Source organism: Phyllostomus discolor, chromosome X, assembly GCF_004126475.2.
Source record: "Phyllostomus discolor isolate MPI-MPIP mPhyDis1 chromosome X, mPhyDis1.pri.v3, whole genome shotgun sequence".
Taxonomy (NCBI): Eukaryota; Metazoa; Chordata; class Mammalia; order Chiroptera; family Phyllostomidae; genus Phyllostomus; species Phyllostomus discolor.
The window spans coordinates 100,586,786-100,606,083 of NC_050198.1; the positions used below are offsets into that span (position 1 = coordinate 100,586,786).

The 19,298-nt window shown below is 40.1% G+C and overlaps 2 protein-coding genes and 1 non-coding gene across 3 annotated transcripts in view; 2 read left to right on the top strand and 1 right to left on the bottom strand.

The window, feature by feature from the left end:
- Positions 1 to 13,351, bottom strand: part of MAGT1 (magnesium transporter 1) — a 31,983-nt gene extending 18,632 nt beyond the window's left edge. The window contains exons 1-3 of the mRNA XM_028522806.2: positions 13,139 to 13,351; positions 6,314 to 6,483; positions 3,369 to 3,486 (exon numbers count right to left, since the gene is read on the bottom strand). Coding sequence (XP_028378607.1) covers positions 3,369 to 3,486; positions 6,314 to 6,483; positions 13,139 to 13,336 — 486 coding nt within the window. The 5' untranslated portion in view covers positions 13,337 to 13,351. The remainder of the gene's footprint in view (positions 1 to 3,368; positions 3,487 to 6,313; positions 6,484 to 13,138) is intronic.
- On the top strand, positions 770 to 904 carry LOC114505776. The gene has a single exon (XR_003685250.1). It is a non-coding gene; the product is annotated as a U4 spliceosomal RNA (small nuclear RNA).
- Positions 13,352 to 14,537: 1,186 nt separating the features above from the next.
- On the top strand, positions 14,538 to 19,298 carry LOC114504937 (cytochrome c oxidase subunit 7B, mitochondrial). The gene is made up of 3 exons (XM_028522772.2): positions 14,538 to 14,696; positions 17,089 to 17,213; positions 19,101 to 19,298. The coding sequence occupies exons 1-3, from the start codon at positions 14,657 to 14,659 to the stop codon at positions 19,173 to 19,175; spliced, it is 240 nt and encodes a 79-aa protein (XP_028378573.1). The 5' UTR covers positions 14,538 to 14,656; the 3' UTR covers positions 19,176 to 19,298.

Genomic DNA, 19,298 nt, shown 5'->3' on the forward strand with positions numbered 1-19,298 from the left:
TGGCATAGCTCAGTGGATGGAGCATGGGCTGCGAACCAAAGTGTCGCAGGTTCGATTCCCAGTCAGGGCACATGCTTGGGTTGCAGGCCATGATCCCCAGAAACCGCACACTGATGTTTCTCTCTCTCTCTCACTCTCTCTCTCTCTCTGTTTCTCCCTCCCTGCCCTCTCTAAAAATAAATGAATAAAATCTTAAAAAAAAAGTATAACCAATATGCTAAGGAAGGAGAGAAAATGGACTCATACAAAATGCTCAATTAAAATAACAAAGGGCAGAAAAATTTTGGAGGACCAAAACAAGAACAAAAAAATAAGGGCAACAAATAGAAAACAGTGAGGAATATGGCCGATATTAATCCAACTACACCAATAATCACCTTGAATATCAAAGGTCTAAATGCACCAATTAAAAACCAAATTGTCAGCATGATTCAAAAAATAAGACCCAAGTATGTGTTGCTTACAAGAAACCCACTTTATTTGTTTATTTATTTAAAGATTTTACTTATTTATTTTCAGAGAGGAGGAAGGAGAAAGAAAGAGAGGGAGAGAAACATCGATGTGCCAGAGAAGCATTGATTGGTTGCCTCTTTTTAAGGTATCTATGCACCCTGACTGGGGACTGAACACACAACCCAAGCATGTGCCCTGACTGGGAAATGAACTGGTGACCTCTTACTTTGTGGGACCTTTCGCTTTGTGGGAGGATGTGCAACCCACTGAGCTACACCAGTCAGGGCAGAAACCCACTTTAAATACAAAGACACCTAGCTTTGTGCAGTGGCAGTATTGTAGCCAATGAGCTTTACCTGAGGCAGAATTATTGCTAATTGTTTTAAAATAAATAAATACAAAGACATTTATAGATTAAAAGTAAATGAATGGAGGAAAATACACCATGGTAACACTAATCAAAAGAAAGGAGGAATAGCTATATTCACTTCAGAAACAGACTTTAAAACAAGGAAAGGTATCAGAAATAAAAAGAGCATTACATGATGATATAGGTCTATTTTCCAAGAAGACATACCAATCCTTAATGTGTATGTGCCAAAAAACAGTGTCAAAGTATACAAGGCAAAAAGTAATAGAACTGCAAGGAGAAACAGATAAATCTATTTTTAAATATTTTCTTTTTATTTATTTATTTTTAGAGAGGGGGGAGGGAGAAAGAGAGGGAGAGAAACATCAGTGTGTAGTTGCCTCTCCCGTAGCCCACAGTGGGGACCTGGCCTGCAACCTGACTGGGAATCGAACCGGTGACCCTTTGTTTCGCAGCCCATGCTCAATCCACTGAACTACACCAGCCAGGGCAGATGAATCTATTATAGTGAAGATTTCACTACCACACCCAGTGGACAGATCCAGCAGGCAAAAAAACAAAAAACAAAAACAAAAACACACACACAAAAACAAAACCCATAAAGGCATAATTCATTGCTGCTGGGAATGCAAAATGATATAGCCACACTGGAAGATAGTTTGGCAGTTTCTTACAAAACTAAAATATACCCTTACCATATGATCCACAATCACACTCTCTGTTACTTACTCAGAGGAGTTAAAAACTTGTCTGTACAAAAACCTGACCAGAGATATTTATAGCAATTCATTCATAATTGCCAAAATTAGAAGCAACCAAGATGTCCTTCAGTATATGAGTGGATAAACAAACAATGGTACATCCAGACAATGGAATATTATTTGGCAATAAAAAATGAGCCATCAAGCCACAAGAAGACATGGAGGGCCTTGGCTGGTGTAGCTCAGTGGATTGAGTGCGTGCCTGTGAACCAAAACGTTGCCAGTTCGATTCCCAGTCAGGGCACATGCCTGGGTTGAGGGCCAGGTCCCCAGTGTGGGGCATGCACGACAGGCAACCACACAGTGATATTTCTCTCTCTCTCTCTCTTTCTCCTTCCCTTCCCCTCTCTCTAAAAAATAAAAAAATAAAAAGAAGACATGGAGGAACTTTGATTCTAACTATATGGCATTCAAGAAAAGGTGAAACTAGGGAGACAGTAAAAATATCAATGGTTACCAAAAGTTAACAGGGGCGGGATGAAGTGGCAGGGTATGGATGACACCATATTGATGGACACCTGTCTTGATACATTTGTCCAAACCAGTAGAACATACAAGACCAAGAGTGAACCATAATATAAGCTGTGCGCTTTTGAATATTATGATGTGTCTGTGTAGGTTCAACAGCTGTAAAAATGCACTACTCTGGTGGGAGATGTTGAATGTGGGGGAAGCTATCCATGTGTGGGAGCAGGGGGTATATGGGGAATCTCTGTATCTACCCCTCAGTTCTGCTGTGAACCTTAAGCTGCTCTTTAAAAACGGTCTTAATTTAAAAAAATACAGATTAGAGAGGTCATGATGGCTAGAGCCCGTACATATGGGATTCAGGATACAGGAAAAGGGTCAAGCTTTGAACAAGATAAAGGAGCTTTTCCACTAAGACAAGAAGGACAGGGGTAAAGACAAGTACCTAGCTCTACAACAACTTCAATATTACAATGGTGGCATAACGATGGATTAATGGTGTGATTTAAAAGGTTACTTGATCCCTGGCTGGTGTGGCTCCGTGGATTGAGCCTGTGAACCAAGAGGTCGCGGTTTTATTCTCAGGGTACATGCCTGGGATGCAGGGCCTATACAGGCTGGTAGGGGGTGTGAGAGAGGCAACCAATCAATGCTTCTCTCCCTTCCTCCCCTTCTCTCTGAAAATGAATAAATCAAATCTTTTTTAAAAAAGTTACTTGAGGAGCATTTGAGACCTTGCTCCCTGGCACATATTGTCACTGTGACTCAAATAAACTTTTTCTTTGAAGTTACTTGAAAAACTGTCTACTAAAAATGGTCAAAATGGTAATTTTTATTATGTATGTTTACCACAAGTATATATGCACTCACATATATAATTGACTTGATTACTGCCCAATTTCCATATTCTAATAGGTTAAGCATTGACTATTACATTTCATATGAGCTCAAATTTAGCTTTTATTTCAGTAAGTGTTCTAGATCAGGGGTGTCAAACTCATTTTCACCGGGGGCCACATCAGCCTCGTGGTTGCCTTCAAAGGACCAAATGTAATTTTAGGGCTGTGTACATGTAACTACCCCTTAACTAGGGGCAAGGAGCTTGGCACCGCCGCTGGGTAGAAACAAGGTGCTGGACGGGATAAAACAAGGTGGAGGGCCGGATTCGGCCCTTGGGCCTTATGTTTGCCACCTGTGCTCTAGATCTTACATAAGATAAGTCCTATTTAACTTCTTGTGGCCATTGAAAAAGATGTATTCCACTTTCTCCATAATTTGCCTACTTCTACTTAATAGAATAAACCAAAAGATCTTACCATCTGAAATACATCAGAGCCCTCATCAAAATCCACCATAGCAAAAAATATCCTGTTGGTAAATGCACTGGAGTATCGCCAGGAATTTGCCAGGATCTGGAATTCTTCATCAGCTTGCCTGGATGCCATCAGATTTGTGAAGATAAAATAGAGAACATTTTTAAAAGCTAGTTCATCAGCAGTAAAACAGACCCAATGATTCAATAGCAGTTTTTCCAGTGGGGGTGGGAGAGTGGACAAGCAAGTCAGGCTCTGCTGACAGCGTTAGGACAAATGTTGGCAAACCCTGCCATTGTTTTGGCATAAGGAAAGCCACACCCAAGTGTTGGGGGTGTCAATAGAAAGTAGTAATTACCTGTCTACACCTCATATTTTGTGTCCATTTCTCACCTCAAAGCCCTTCAGTAGTCACTGGGAAATGCAGCCAATTGTCTCTACAACAATTTTTAATACCCTAAATCACTTCTTTTAAAAAAGATTTTGCCCTGGCTGGCGTAGCTCAGTGGATTGAGCGCAGGCTGTGAACCAAAGCATTGCAGGTTCAATTTCCAGTCAGGGCACATGCCTGGGTTGCAGGCCATGACCCCCAGCAACCCCACATTGATGTTTCTCTCTCTCCCTCTCTACAAATAAAATAAAAATAAATGAAATCTTTAAAAGAAAGATTTTATTTATTTTTAGACAGAGGGAAAGGGAGGAAGAGAGAGGGAAACATCAATGTGTGGTTGCCTCTCATGCGCCCCCTACTGGGGACCTGGCCCACAACCGAGGCATGTGCCCTGACTGGGAATCAAACTGGCGACCCTTTGGGTCATAGGCCGGTGCTCAATCCACTGTGAGCCACACCAGTCAGGGCAGAATATATATATATTTAAATTTCATTTATTTATTTTTAGAGAGAAGGGAAGGGAAGGAGAAAGAGAGGGAGAGAAACATGTGCGAGACTGATGGGCTGCCTCTCACATGACCCCAACTGGGGACTTGGCCTGCAACCTAGGCATGTGCCCTGACTGGGAATTAAACTGGTGACTCTTTGGTTCACAGGCTGGTGCTCAGTCCACTGAGACACACCAGCCAGGGCTCAAACAGACTATCTTCATTGCAGCTTTTTATTTATTCCTATCTGTGTACCCCTGTATATGTCACTGCTTCTAACCAAGAATATCTTACTTCTATCTTAATCTGATCCGTCTGTCTAGTCCTACTACAAAGTACTATCTTCTCCTTAGGCCAACCCTAACCACTTCTGTTATATGTCTGTCCTGGAATTTTACAATAATTATTATGTATACAAGTCACAAGGTATTAAATCATAAATTGTGTTATATTGACAGTAAAATGTCCATGTGTGGAACTCATTTCCCTAGCCAGATGATGAGGGTAGGTCAACTTTCTTATACTTCTCACACTAATAACACCAAATATATAGTATTACACATACTGCTGTTGCTTAACTTTATTTTTTTGTGAGTTCAGGAAAATGTGAGCTAATTTTAAATTTGGTCCTATAGAAAGTAAGAGACAAATAAAAACTCAGGTTAGTAAGAAGTCCATTCATTTGCATGTAATACAGCATTATGGAGTCTGTGTTTATTTCCTGACATTTTTGTACATTGCTGACTGCCAGTGAGTGAACTGACTGAATCATAAGTAATTCTAGATTTTAAGTTTCTTCTTAGTTAATACCCACTTTTCTTTTTCCTCTTCTACTTATTTTCAATTTATATTCAGCACACAGCCCATAAAATAAGCAGCCTGGCACCAAATACCTTGACTATCTCCTACCTCCAAGGAGAAAATCCTTTAAGAAGAATTAGCAAGGCTTGGGGTCTGTTGAAAGGAGGCTGTCTATTTCTTCACATGGGCCCAGGCTGGCAGAATTTGGAAAGCCTCCAAGGTTTTACTAAATTAGTTCTCCACAGGGCAGCTTTGTCATTTCATTTAAAGTAAATTCCCAGATCACACAGAGTGATCTAAAAATATAAGTAAAAACAAAAACAAAAACAAAAAAACCCAAGAACACTGAAAGGCAAAAGGTATTTTATTCTTTTAGTATCCACTATTTTTAATTATCCATAACATTTATTTAAAGAAAAACCAATCTTTATTCCTCAGATCGTGCAGAAACGGTGAAATAAAATCAATAAACCATTATTTGATGGACGTTTAAGGGAAATTAGTCTCTATTGTCAAGGTTTATCATCACCACCAAATAATGTAGAGAAAAAAGAAACATCTCGCCCTGACCAAGTGACTCAGTTGGTTGGAGGATCATGCCATACTCCAAAAAGTTGCGAGTTCGATCCCCAGTGAGGGGGCATACAGGAAGGAACTAATCTTGCACATTGATGTTTCTCTGTCTCTCTCTTTCTCTGTCTCCCCCACTTCCTCTCTGTCTAAAAACCAATAAACATATCCTCAGATGAGGATAAAAAAAAAGAAACATCTCTAAATCATACATCTTTGCTTTCTAAAAAAGTTCTCTTGCAATTCCAAACTTGGTTTTAGTGACCATTACTACATTAATACATTATCTCTAGCTTTGGGTAAAACACTTAAAATTTAGAATTTGTTTCTCCCAAAACTAAGAGTAATTTTTTTGTTTTACTACCTTCTGGGGTTGTGATAAGACAAGAGCATAGAGTTGAAAACACTTGCAAATAATGAAACAGTACATCAATGCTATGGGCATATATTTATATAAGTTGATAACAATTTAGAAGATAATTCTTAGATTTATTCCTATGATTGCTACAATACTTTATCCTTCCTCTTTGTTCCTCCCACTCACATGGACAATCAAGAAGTGACTGAAAAGCAGCAATACTAAGGAAGGTATACACATTACTTATGTACCTACTAAACTAATCTAGTTCTTCTGAGATCGCAAAATAGTTAAAATCGCATGAGTTATTTAATTTGAAAATGTAGTTGAAGGTTCATACTTGCACACGACACACTGTCTGTGAACCTGGAGCGCAGTGAACATGACAATAACGGAGTAGTTTCTTGGTGGGGCTTTAACAAGGCGACGGAACTTGTCTCCATTCATTCTTATTACAGGTCTTTTATTGGTCCACTCCATCAGTTGACTAACCTTCTCAGAAAGCACCATCTAAAAAAAAAACAAAAAACAAAACAAAGGGAGTGTGCTGTTAATACTCTCAACTTGTCATCTAAGGATCCTTTATATCTAGGCAACCTTACACCAAGAATAACAAGCAGAGGTACACAGAAAATGTGAGAGACCTAAATACAAATTTTAGGAGTTGGGCCTGATGATGATAACTATTCTTTTTTTTATTCATTTTAATTTTTAGAGAGGGAAGGGAGGGATGTAGATAGATAGAAAGAAACATTAATGTGCAGTTGCTGGGGGTTATGGCCTGCAACCCAGGCATATACCCTGGCTGGGAATCGAACCTGTGACACTTTGGTTTGCAGCCTGTGCTCAATCCACTGAGCTACACCAGCCAGGGTGATAACTATTCTTAAAATTATATTATTTCATGATGAAAAATTTAAAAAGATTTTATTATTTTATTTTTAGAGAGAAGGAAGGGAGGGAGGAAGAGAGAGAGAGAAACATCCATGTGTGGTTTCCTTTCATGTGGCCCCCACTGGGGACCTGGCCTGCAACCCAGGCATGTGCCCTGGCTGGGTATCAAACCGGCAAGCCCCGGTTCGCAGCCCATGCTCAGTCCACTGAGCTACACCAGCCAGGGCTTCATGATGAAATTTTAATCAAATACTATACTTTTGATGTGAAATGCTTATTATTTACCAATAAACAATAGTATCAAATCATAAACCCTTTCACATTTGCCAAAGATTCCAAAGAATGTGGAGTTAAACCAACTGGCTGATTTGAAAAAAAAAAAAAGATTTTTTTAAAGATTTCATTTATTAATTTTTAGAGAGAGAAGAAGAGGAGAAAGAGAGGGAAAGAAATATCAATGCATGGTTGCCTCTTGTGCATCCCCTTTGGAGACTTGGCCTGCAATGCAGGCATGTGCCTTGACTGTGAATCAAACCAGCGACCCTTTGGTTCACAGTCCGCGCTCAATCCACAGAGTTACACCAGCCAGTACCCAACTTGCTGGTTTTATGTAACACTTTGCTTCTCTCTCTCTCTCTCTCTCTCTCTCTCTCTCTCTCTCTCTCACACACACACACACACACACACACACACACACACACACAAGAATAGTTCAACGAATCTTGAAAACAAAGAATAAAGTAGGAAGAATCACTCTACCAGATCTATAGTAAGCAACACAGGGTCGAAGTGATGAAGGCATAGGCACATAGGTCAATGGAACAGAACCAAGAGCCGAGAAACAGACCTATACAAGTAGAGCTAACTAATTTTTCAAAAGGGTGGAAAAGCAACTCAGTAGAGGGAGGAGACAGCCTTTTCTACAAATGGTACTAGAGCAACTGGATGGACATCCACAGCCAAAAATAAGAACCTTGAAGTAAACTTCATACCTTATACAAAAATTAACTCAAAGTGGATCACATACTTAGATGTAAAAATGAAACTATAAAAATTTTAGGACAAAATGCTCAGGATCAAGGGCTAGGCAAAGTTCTTAGATCTGACATCAGAAGCACAATTCATTAAAAAATTAATAAACTAGACATCATCAGAATTAAAAACTTTTGTTCTGTAAAAGACCCTGTGAAGAGGATGAAAAGATAAACATAATTTGCGTACTTTACTCACCATAGTTTGCAGATTCTACTCGGGGCTATTTTAAATATTTTCTTTTTATTTATTTATTTTTAGAGAGAGGGGGAGGGAGAGAGGGAAGAGAAACATCAGTGTGTGGTTGCCTCTTCTGTGGCCCACACTGGGGACCTGGCCCACAACCCAGGCATGTGCCCTGACTGGGAATAGAACTAGTGACCCTTTGGCTCACAGCCCATGCTCAATCCACTGAGCTACACCAGCCAGGGCTACTTGGGGCTATTTTAGACAAAAAGTGTAAAACAGTAACAAGTAATGAAATAGTTTTTTATATAGTCTGTCTCTCTTCAATCACAGGGGTATATGATCATTCCAATGAAACAAGTGTATGTGCTTTGAATTAACTATAAATATGTGGAGTCTTCTTAAAGAAAAGTCTTAGCCCTGGCTGGCATAGCTCAGTGGATTGAGCTCGGGCTGGGAACCAAAGTGTCCCAGGTTCAATTCCCAGCCAGGGTACATGCCTGGGTTGCAGGCCATAACCCCCAGCAACCGTACATTGATGTTTCTCTCTCTCTCTCTCTCTCTCTCTCTCCCTCCCTCCCTCTCTCTCTGTCTCCCTCCCTCCCTAAAAACAAATAAATAAAATCTTAAAAAAAGTCTTGAATAAACTTTTAATTAGGTCTATGTAAAACATTTACAATATTCCTGTTCCTGTTTATTAACAGACTGTAAAGAGCTGATTTCTGGCTATTCAATCTCCAAAGAATTTATCCAGTAGAAGAAATTAGTTCAGTGCAATTACAAATTCTCTAAAAGCTTTTATGAGATTATTACCTCAAAAGATTGCCTAATACAGGGGCCATTAGGTTACTTTCTGAGTTCGTTTTCTTTAAAATGAATTGAAGATAGATCACCACGAAAGATAAACTAGTTTTAAAGTTTTACAATAAAATTATACAACCATAGCCTAGAATATAATAATCATAAATTATAATTCTTATTCATGATAATCTAATATTTTAATATATCTTAAAGTATGCATCTCTTGAATTGATTTTTTTGAGAAAATAGCAGCTATTAAAGTAGCTTCCCATTGTCCAATGGTTCTGTGACTTTAAGTAAAATGAGGTATAATAATAAACCCAACTTTAACATAGGTAATTGATATAAACAAGAGTTCAGCTCCTATGTTAAGAGGACATTATTCGGGAACCTGCTGTATTTGGAACGCTTAGTATGTATGTATCAGGCAACAACTTCTCTCATTATAAAGTACAGAATTTAGTTCAAACCTCAAAACAACACTGTGAGGCACTCTATTTTTATGATCATTTAACTGGTGAGCAACCAGAATCACAGAGGTTAAGTGACTTGGTGAAAATGCCCCAAGTTAGTAAGACAGAGCTAGGACTCAAGCTGCCCTTGATCATTCTACACCAGGGTTTCTCAATGGCACTACTGACATCTTGCGCCATCTCCTTAATTGTCGTGTGCGCCTGCGCTGCACATGGCAGGATGTTGAGCAGTATCCCTAACCTCTACCCAATGGATCCCAGTAGCACCCCTACCCCCCAGCTACAACCACCAAAAATGCCTCCAGACATTGCCACATAAACCTTGGGGAGCAAAATTCCCCCCTCCTTCACTGAGAACAGTTCTAAAATGCAAAGAATTTTCACAGTAAGACTTACCGTATTTTGCCATGTATAATGCGCACCCACGTTTGGTGCGCATAATACATGGGATTATTATGGTCATTATTATACTTAGGTATAATGTGCATCCTTATTTTTTCCTCAAAACTCTGGGCAAAAAGTGCACATCATACATGGCAACATATGGTATCTAGGCTTGGGGTTCAATCCCCAGATTGAACTCTATCCCTCTCCCTTCCTCCCTAGTATCAATAAAGAGATTAAAAATATGGACAATTTTCTCAAAGATCATGCCTTTTCACTTCTATCATGTTGCCTCCAAAAAAACACCACCATATGCAAGGACAAGCAACCTGCCTTCTACTACAGGGAAAAAGTCATTCACCATAAAAATAAAACAAGTCACTACAAAACAAAACTTCATGCCTGGCAGAGAGCATAGACTTTGGAGTCAGACCAGGGATGGACTCCCAGCTCAGCCTCTAGAGCTGTGCTTCTGTGGGCAAACCCCCAACGTCTCTCTCGTTCCATCATCTTTCCAAAGGGGTTAATACTTGCTCTGCAGGGTTACTGTGAGGATTACAGATAATGCATGTTACCCACGGTGCCTGACATACAGAAGGCATTGAATAAATATTAGAGAAAAAGTCAACAACATTCCAGTGAAAACACTGTTACAGGTGTAAATAATCAGAGAAGTAGGGTACCATTCCATTTAACAACAGACTCCCATGAGGAACTTGAGCGATTTTTAATTATATTCAATTAGGAGATGTGTCTTTTTAAAAAGCGTACTTATGAGGTCAAATATTACCCTCTGTTTAAAGCCAAACCTATTGTGGTAGGTAGACCTGGGGTTTTGTTAAAACAAAATGTTCAAATATCGACAAAAACAACCCTAAAGTGTTCTGCAACAGAACACGTATATATACATTTTTAGGTTTTTATTTATTTTTTTTAGAGAGAGTGGATGGGAGGGAGAAAAATGAATGTGTGGTTGACCATCGTGCGCCCACTACTGGGGACCTGGCCCACAACCCAGGCATGTGCCGTGACTGGGAATTGAACCGGCAACCTTTTGGTTCACAGGCCAGCACTCAGTCCACTGGACCACACCAGCCAGGGCAGAACATGTGTATTTTTAAACTGTCTGTAACTAGCTTTAAATATCACAGTACTCTTTTTTTAAAGCCTAAAACATCCTCATTTACAGGGTAAAGGGGTAAAGCCTAAAGCACCTTTACCAGCCTATATTTATCCCGTTCACTGACGAGAAAATCCAATTTTAGGTTGTGAAACCTGCAAGTGAAAGAACAGAGTCATGACTCCATATACACTCAGTTAATTAATTACTTAGATCTTTCCTGAGGACCTTTTTGACAGACACTGCTGGGTGGCAGGGAAAGAAAAATTATTTTCTAAGTGTCTGTATTTAAGATACTCACAGTCTAATGGGAAAGACTGGTACATGAACAATGATAATAAAATGTAAGGAATTGGTCTCAGGTCACCTGGGGGAACCAGGAAAAGCTTGGTTGAGGAAGAGAGTAATGTTTGAGCTAAGACTTGAAGAGCAGGAAACCTCAGGTGAATGAAGGGCTGGGGTGAGAGAGGAGAGAGAGAGATACCCCAGCGGAAGTCCAGCAAGGAGAGATACAAGAGAATACAGAAGACGAAGGCAGGTAATTCAGTATGACTACTACAAGGAGGATCTGGGACTGAGACAAGGCTGGAAGAAGTAGACCAGGGACAGGCTACAGAAGCCCTTTTATACTTTGCAAAATAGGTGAAAAGATTTTCAGAATTGCATTTTCGTCTCTGACAACACTATGAAGGATGGGTTTAAGGATGACCCGCCAAAACTTTTGAGAGTGATAAAGGATGTGAACAGTGGGCATGATGGACAGGGATTTAGAATCTGTTACCTTTCTAACAATTTTTTAAAAGATTTTATTTATTTATTTTTAGAGAGGGGAAGGGAGGGAGAAAGAGAGAGAGAGAGACAGAGAGAAACATCAATGTGTGGTTGCTGGGGGCTGTGGCCTGCAACCCAGGCATGAGCCCTGACTGGGAATCGAATCTCCTTTCTAAAAATTTTTGAGATAAAATGCACATAGCAAAATCCACCATGTTAACTATTTTAAAGTATATAATCCATTGCTGATTCATTTTTAAAGCAATTCGTCTCCTGCTAGGCTCCTCTGCTTCTAGGTCAGTGAGAGATTAAATGAATATAGCCCTGGCTGGTGTGGCTCAGTGGATTGAGCACCTGCCTGCAAATGAAAGCTCATGGTTTGATTCCCAGTCAGGGCACATGCACGGATTGCAGGTCAGGTCCCTGCAGGAGGCAGCCCCATAGCTGTTTCACTCACACATCGATGTTTCTCCCCTTCTCTGTCTCCCTCCCTTCCTCTCTCTCGAATAAATATAACTGAACCAGTAGAAATACTAGTATTTAAAAATCTTCACTTTTTTTAAAGAAGAATAAGTGGTCACTGTGGAAATTCAGACAATACCAGTACATAAGGTAAAAAGTTAAAGTGTTTCCCTATTTTTTAAAAGATTTTATTTATTTTTAGGGAGAGGGGAAGGGAGGGGGAAAGAGATAAATATGAATGTGTGGTTGGTTGCCTCTCATGCGCCCCCTACTGGGGACCTGGTCTGCAACCCAGGCTTGTGCCCTGACTGGGAATGAAACCAGTGATTCGTTAGTTTACAGGTCCGCGTTCAATCCTCTGAGCTAACCCAGCCAGGGCTAAGTCACAACTGTTTCAATTGTGTTAAAATTCCTGTTTGGATTGTTTAATTGTGAGGAAATACTGTTATCCCTTGCACTTGCTAAAGCCAGTAAATTCCACAAGGAGCAATCTTAGTTTTGTTTATTTTTCAATACTAAGGTCCTAGGACAGTGCCTGGAATGCTTGGTATTTGGTAAATGACTGCAAATGGTTTAATAGCTTCCGCCTCCGTAAATTCCTTTGAATCAATTGTTTGGACAATGTAATAAACCTGGCATAGTTTCACAATTCAGTTTAATTCTTATATCTCTGAAATGCAAATGCTATAATCAGTTCTTATGCGTCTCTAACGGAGTTACATCTACTGACAGCAGAACACTCAGATAGTCTACCCGCTGGACTTAAAGTCGAACTTCCCCCACCAACTGATGGGGCCCGTACACATGCACAGGCCTAGAGAAATCAGGTTACCCCATAATCCTCCCAACTGTCAGACTCGACATCCCCAGAAGACAAGGAGTTAGTTTCTTATCGGGCAAACTCCACAACTCCCAAAACGGCAGAACTGCAGCCACCAAAGACACAGAATCGACGGGGAAAGGAGGTCGGGAAAGAGAGAACAGACTCTCTCGAGCTCCACTCATTGGGAAAAGCCCGTGTTGCGGGAAACACCGTCCTTACCTCCTTCTTTCTTTGGGCAGAGGCTAAGGGAACCTCATAAAGCAGCAGCAGCGCCAACGCAATGGTTGCAGAGACACACCAAGGCCATGAATGCGCTGCCATATTTGTTCCTCTCCCTCCTAAAAGCGAAACTTTCCTCGGGCTGAGTCTGCGGGTTGGGCGTGAGAACAAGCAACCCAACCCCTTGGCCCTGCTCATTGGTCTAGCTCGGCCCTACAGGGCGAGCTTTCACATTACGTCACTGCGCTCTACCGTGAGACGCCCGCTAAAAGACGGTTCACTTCTAATTGGTCTCCGTTAACCAATAGAAAAAGGATAATCTGGAGGTTTTCCATTGGTCCGCTAAGGATAATGGGGCGCCCCTTCTTTTTACCTAAGGAGGTCGTGCTTTGCGGCTCTTCAATCGGGCGTGCGCAATCGTGAAGCTTTGCGGCTTTTTGAAGTTCAAGCTGGCCTAAGGTTGATAGGATTTTTTTTTTTCACGGAGACTCATTTAGAAGTCTTTGAAATCCACCTCTTTCATGTAATATCCTAGAAAAATTGGACTTACGTGATTGGACTATCAAATGTGATTGGCAGCATGGTAGCATCTTTCTTCGTCCCTCATTTTGCCGTCACATTATTTCAAATAAAATCATTTTAAAAAGCAGGAAAGCAAAAATATACTTAATATCACTGAGGGCGATTTTTAAAAGTGAACCAGCCCTGCCTGGTGTGGCTCAGTTGAGAAAAAGATCACTCACTGAATTCCCAACGAAGGCACGTGTCTGGGTTGAGGGTTCATTCCGGGTTGGGGGCTGCGAGAGGCACCCGATTGATGTTTCTCTTGCACGTCAAAGTTTCTTTCTGTTTCTCCTTCCTCCCCCTCTCTGTAAAAAATAAATGAAATGTTTTAAAAAAGAGAACGTGTAAGAATTGTACTCTGAATACCCAGCAAGATTCTACAATCAACAATTTGTTAAATTGGCTTCACATATTTATCCACGTTTATGAATTCTTTTTTATTATCCTTGTATCCTTTCTCTAAATTTAAAATTGTTTAAAAAATAAAAGTTAAACGACTTAGTATGTAGTAATAGGAGGCAAAAAAATCAAAGAAGTGAGGGAAGTTTGGGTGGAACAGGAAAAATTGTTAGTGCGGAGCGAGACACAAACTCAAGCATCTGAAACACTACGTATCTCGAAGCAGTGTCTCAGCTCTCTTCTAAAGGACCCTAATCCTGGGTTCAAGGTTGGGGGGAGAGATGTCTCATTCTTCAGTAAAAGACATCTTATGTCATTTATAAAGCCTGAAACTACGTTTCCCAACAGGCATTTGTCTTCCGTGTTTTAAAGAGGTTACAATTTCTATAGGTTTTCACAGATCGCGCGAGACTTCAATAAATCTCATTGAAGCAGCCTGCCGGAAGCCATTTTGTTTTTCAGGGTTCTTTGCAAGGGTTCTTTGCAAGGGTACTTGACGCGAAGTTCCAGCAAACCGGCAGCTACAGTTGCTGCAGTTCACGCTTCAGCTTCACGATGTTTCCCTTGGCCAAAAACGCGTTAAGTCGTCTCCCAGGTGAGAAAATTTGTAAACAGATAATTTCCAATGACCTTTTATCCCTTTGCCCTCGTAGTCTTTCCTTCCCTTTTCCTCCACCTGCATCCTGACCTTCTATTCTAAATGGGTGGTCTCTCGCTTCGCCCAAATTGGAAAGATGTCCTTAGCATTATTAGCCTAATTACCCAGTGTTATTGTTGCAGTTCACAGCTCTTTCAGTTACCGGAATCTTACCTTAGCCTCTTTTTAATTATTCAGTAGTAACCTACGATTTCAGGAAAGAATAGGATTGATGGACACCCCTTTGTTCCTTAAGTAATTTCGTTAATTTTTAGCTTTGTGGGTACATTTACCCCCAAATAGAATTCCTGTAACCATAACGGAAGGAAGCTGTAAATCTAGCTCTTCATGTGCTTTTATCACAGGGAGACAACCTGAATGGCAGTCCAGCAGCTTTTTGTTATTTGTGGGTTATTCCTCATCGAAAAGTTAGGAAGGTGCAGGGTAAATTTGACACCAGGATCATGTATTTGGGATGCACTGGATTGGAGAGAGGAAAGTCATTTCCATGATTGATGTGCACTGAAGGTGACCTTGAGCAAAGTGAGTAGTGTTTTTTTTTTAAACAATGAAAGTGACCTCAAGCAATTATTTAGCTTTTTTAGCCACCTTTTTGTTTTCAGTTTACAGAGCAGTTGGAGTTATAACTAGATGTATAACTAGCTTGTGTTCTGAACACTCAAACAGCTTTGACAATAACAAAAAATAGTTGCTCTGCTGGGTTTTTTTTTTTTTTTTGTAGTCCAAAATCTGCATCTATTACCTGTTTCACACTGTGCAGACCTCTCTGAACCTCATTTTCTTTCTTTGTAAAATATGGGGTTATTAAACAGAACCTACCACATCAAGTTCTTTAGGGTTATGAGATTACTAATAGGTGGTAACTAAACCAATTCTTGTCACGGAGAAGTCTAAAGAAATCTACTTGGGAGACCTGTGTGTTCAGGTCATAAGGTGCTGCAGAATTGTTTGGTAATATTAATATTTTTTCTGTCCTTTGAGGAGGTAGGGCCTTGTAACTCAGGAAAGGGTTTTGGGGTTTGTTTTTGTTTTTTTTTTTCCAGTGTGGAATTCACAAACTCACTTGTTAACTGCTCTAGAGCAGAATATATTGTGAAATGTTTGTAAATTTGCTCATCCACGTGTAATAGTAAAAAAATTATAAGGCAGTTAAGCCATTAATAAGGAGTAACTATCCTGAAATAACACTTTGTACCATGTAGAAGTAATTATATTCTTAAGGTAGTGAATGGTCAAGATTTAAAGATTTTATTTCTTTTTAGAGGGAGAGGGAAAGGGAAGGAGAAAAAGAGGGAGAGAAACATCCATGTATGGCTGCCTCTTGCATGCCCCCTACTGGGCACTGGCCCGCAACCCAGGCATGTGACTGAGAATTGAACCAGTGACCATTTGGTTTGCAGGCTGGCACTCAATCACTGAGCCACAGCAGCCAGGGCCGTTTCTTTAATATGCTTTCCATTAGTGCATAAGTACCTTTGGGGGCTCTTAAACAGTAAGAACCTGCCACTTAGATTGGAGGGGAATTTAAAAACAGCTGGGAATATGCATTTTCGAGTCTTGGCTCTTTCCCAAGCCCTCCAAGTTTTTGGAGGTCTTGGTTTTTCAGTTTTAAGGTCATGAACATTTAGTGTGCTTTAATTTGACATCCGTTTTGAGTCTTTATTTTAAAGAGTTTATTTATTTATTTTTTAGATAGGGAAGGGAGGGAGAAAGAGAGAGAGAGAAACATCAGTGTGTGGTTGCTGGGGGCTGTCACCTGAAACCCAGGCATGTCCCCTGACTGGGAATCGAACCTGCGACACTTTGGTTCACAGCCCGTGCTCAATCCACTGAGCTACGTCAGCCAGGGCTGAGTCTTTATTTTTTATGTTGAGCACCGCTGAATAAACTTTGGTGAAATTTTAAGTCATAAATATTCAAATGAATGAATAGGAGCGAAGTTCCAGAGAGGATACAAATAGCAATTTGTAGTGAATGTTACTGACAAAACCTGTTCTTTGTTTTCCTCCCAAAACTTCATTATGAAAACTTCCAGACACGCAGAAAAGTTGGAACAGCTGTATGATGGGCATCCACATACCCACCATATAGATTCTATAACTAAGATTTTGGGATATTTGTTTTGTCACATATCTTTCTATCTGTCCATCTTATTTTGATGTCTTTCAAAGTATGTTACTTTTAGCTATAATATGTTTTAACATTTTATTGAACACCATAATACTGCACAGTTAACTTCCTTGGCTTTCTCATTTACCAATGTCAACTATACATGTTCTCTTTTTCCTGATAATTCATAGATATGCTTCTTGATATTTTTTTCTTTAAGTTCGAAATATTCAGCAAATAACAGCAAGACAGATCAACCAGAAACGGACACCTGATTTCCATGACAAATATGGTAATGCTGTGTTAGCTGGTGGAGCCATTTTCTGTGTTTCTGCATGGGTATATGTAAGTACTATTGATTGATAGTTTCTGGTTGAGATGTTTTTCATTCCTGTTCAGTTTCTGTATTCAAAATGTTTTCACACAGTAGTATACATTTCTCGTTAACAGGGACTTGAGAGATTTTCTAATGTAATCACTACCCAGGGCAGGAATTTCTTTCTCAACATTTAGCATTCATCCATCATCTGTTCTTAACATTTCCAGTAACAAGTTGTTTACTGGATCCTAAGGCAGCCAGCCCTTCCCATAATGAGTAGCTATTTTAAAAGGATCACATGTTGAGTTAAAATCCACTTTCTTCATATTTTACCGATGATTCCATTGTAACAGATTCTGATCTCATATCTGTGTATCAACCATTAGATGTTAGAAACATTGCTATCGTGTGTCCTGGATCTTTCAGATTAACAATCTTTTTTTTTTTTTTTTAAGAGAGGGAAAGAGACATCAGTCTGTTGCCTCTCACATGCCCCCAACCAGGACAGGGCCCGCAACCCAGACATGTGCCCCGACAGAGAATCAGACCTGTGACTCCTTGGTTTGCAAACTGGCACCCAATCCACTGAGCCATGCCAGCCAGGGCAACAGTCTTTTTTTTTGTTGTCATTGTTACATGGTTTCCAGGGTTTTCACCATCTTGGGTCACTTTCCTTCACTTAATTAGTTTTTCTTCTAAAACTCTGCCCTCTGAACAGAATATAGCATTTCTGGTGGATGAGATACAAAGTGACTTGCTTTCAATATTTTAGGTTTTCTTTCCCATGCTCTAGTTACTAGTCACTGTACTTGATGGTTAAAAGGAGGAATCTAGCCCTGGCTGGCGTAGCTCAGTGGATTGAGCAGAGGCTGCGAACCAAAGCATCACAGGTTCGATTCCCAGTCAGGGCACATGCCTGGGTTGCAGGCCACGACCCCCAGCAACCGCACATTGATGTTTCTCTCTCTCTTTCTCCCTCCCTTCTCTCTCTAAAAAATAAATAAATAAAATCTCAAGAAAAATAAAGTAAATAAATAAAATATTCCAAACAGACTAGAGACTTCTAGGATTATATTTTTTAAAAAAAGGAATCTTGCCCTGGCTGGGAGGCTCAATTCTTTGGAGTGTTGTCCTGTACCCCAGAAGGTTGTGGATTCGATTCCAGGTCAGGGTACATACCTAGGTTGTGGGTTTGGCGCCTGTAGGAGGCAGTTGATGGATGTTTGTCTCTCCCTCTCCCTTCCTTTCTCTAAAATCAATGAACATGTCCTCACATGAGGATTAAAAAAAAAGTAGGGGGTCTTGAAGTGATAATAAATCTACAAGTTGATTTTAAAAGATAGGAGTCAGTGCTTGCCTTAATAAACAAAGATACTTTATAATAGGCTTTTTTCATTCTTATGTTGATCTCCCCAAGACCAGATATACTATTAAAATAAGCATGTGTACTTAATTAGAAGAGTAAACAGATGTTGAACAAACGTGTGTTGGGGCACTTTCGGAGGTGAAGTGCTCCTTCATGAAGGGATATTATAAAAGTGCTCTTCCGGCAGTGTTTAGGTAGCTGGGCATGAATGAATCAACATTTTGAGGAGGTACTGTAAAATGTGAAATACAAACCTGGTTAATTAAATAAAGTTAAAAATTCATTTCCTTGGTCATACTAGCCACATTTTAATAACCTCTGTGGCTGTGGTTACAGTACTGGCCAGTGCGGATCACAGATTTCCTGCATCAGGAACTTCTGTTGAACAGCATGGCTCTAGAGGATTAGGACAGCAATTAGATTTGCCTGCAGAGGGCACTATATCCCGGTGAGTTTCTGTTTGGTGAGCAGAAGAGTGACTTTGTCACTGACAAAGAGTGGATTCTGGTTTAAATGTGTATAACTGACAGCATTTTAATTCTTACAGACAGCAACACAAATTGGAATAGAATGGAACCTGTCCCCTGTTGGCAGAGTCACCCCAAAGGAATGGAGAGATTAGCAGTCGTCGCAGCTGGTGCAATAATTGTCTCAAAATCAACTCACAGTTGATGCCAAGTGAAAGCACTGTGTACCCACTAAAATATGGCATGATTGATAAAATAAAGTACATTTGAAACCTTCA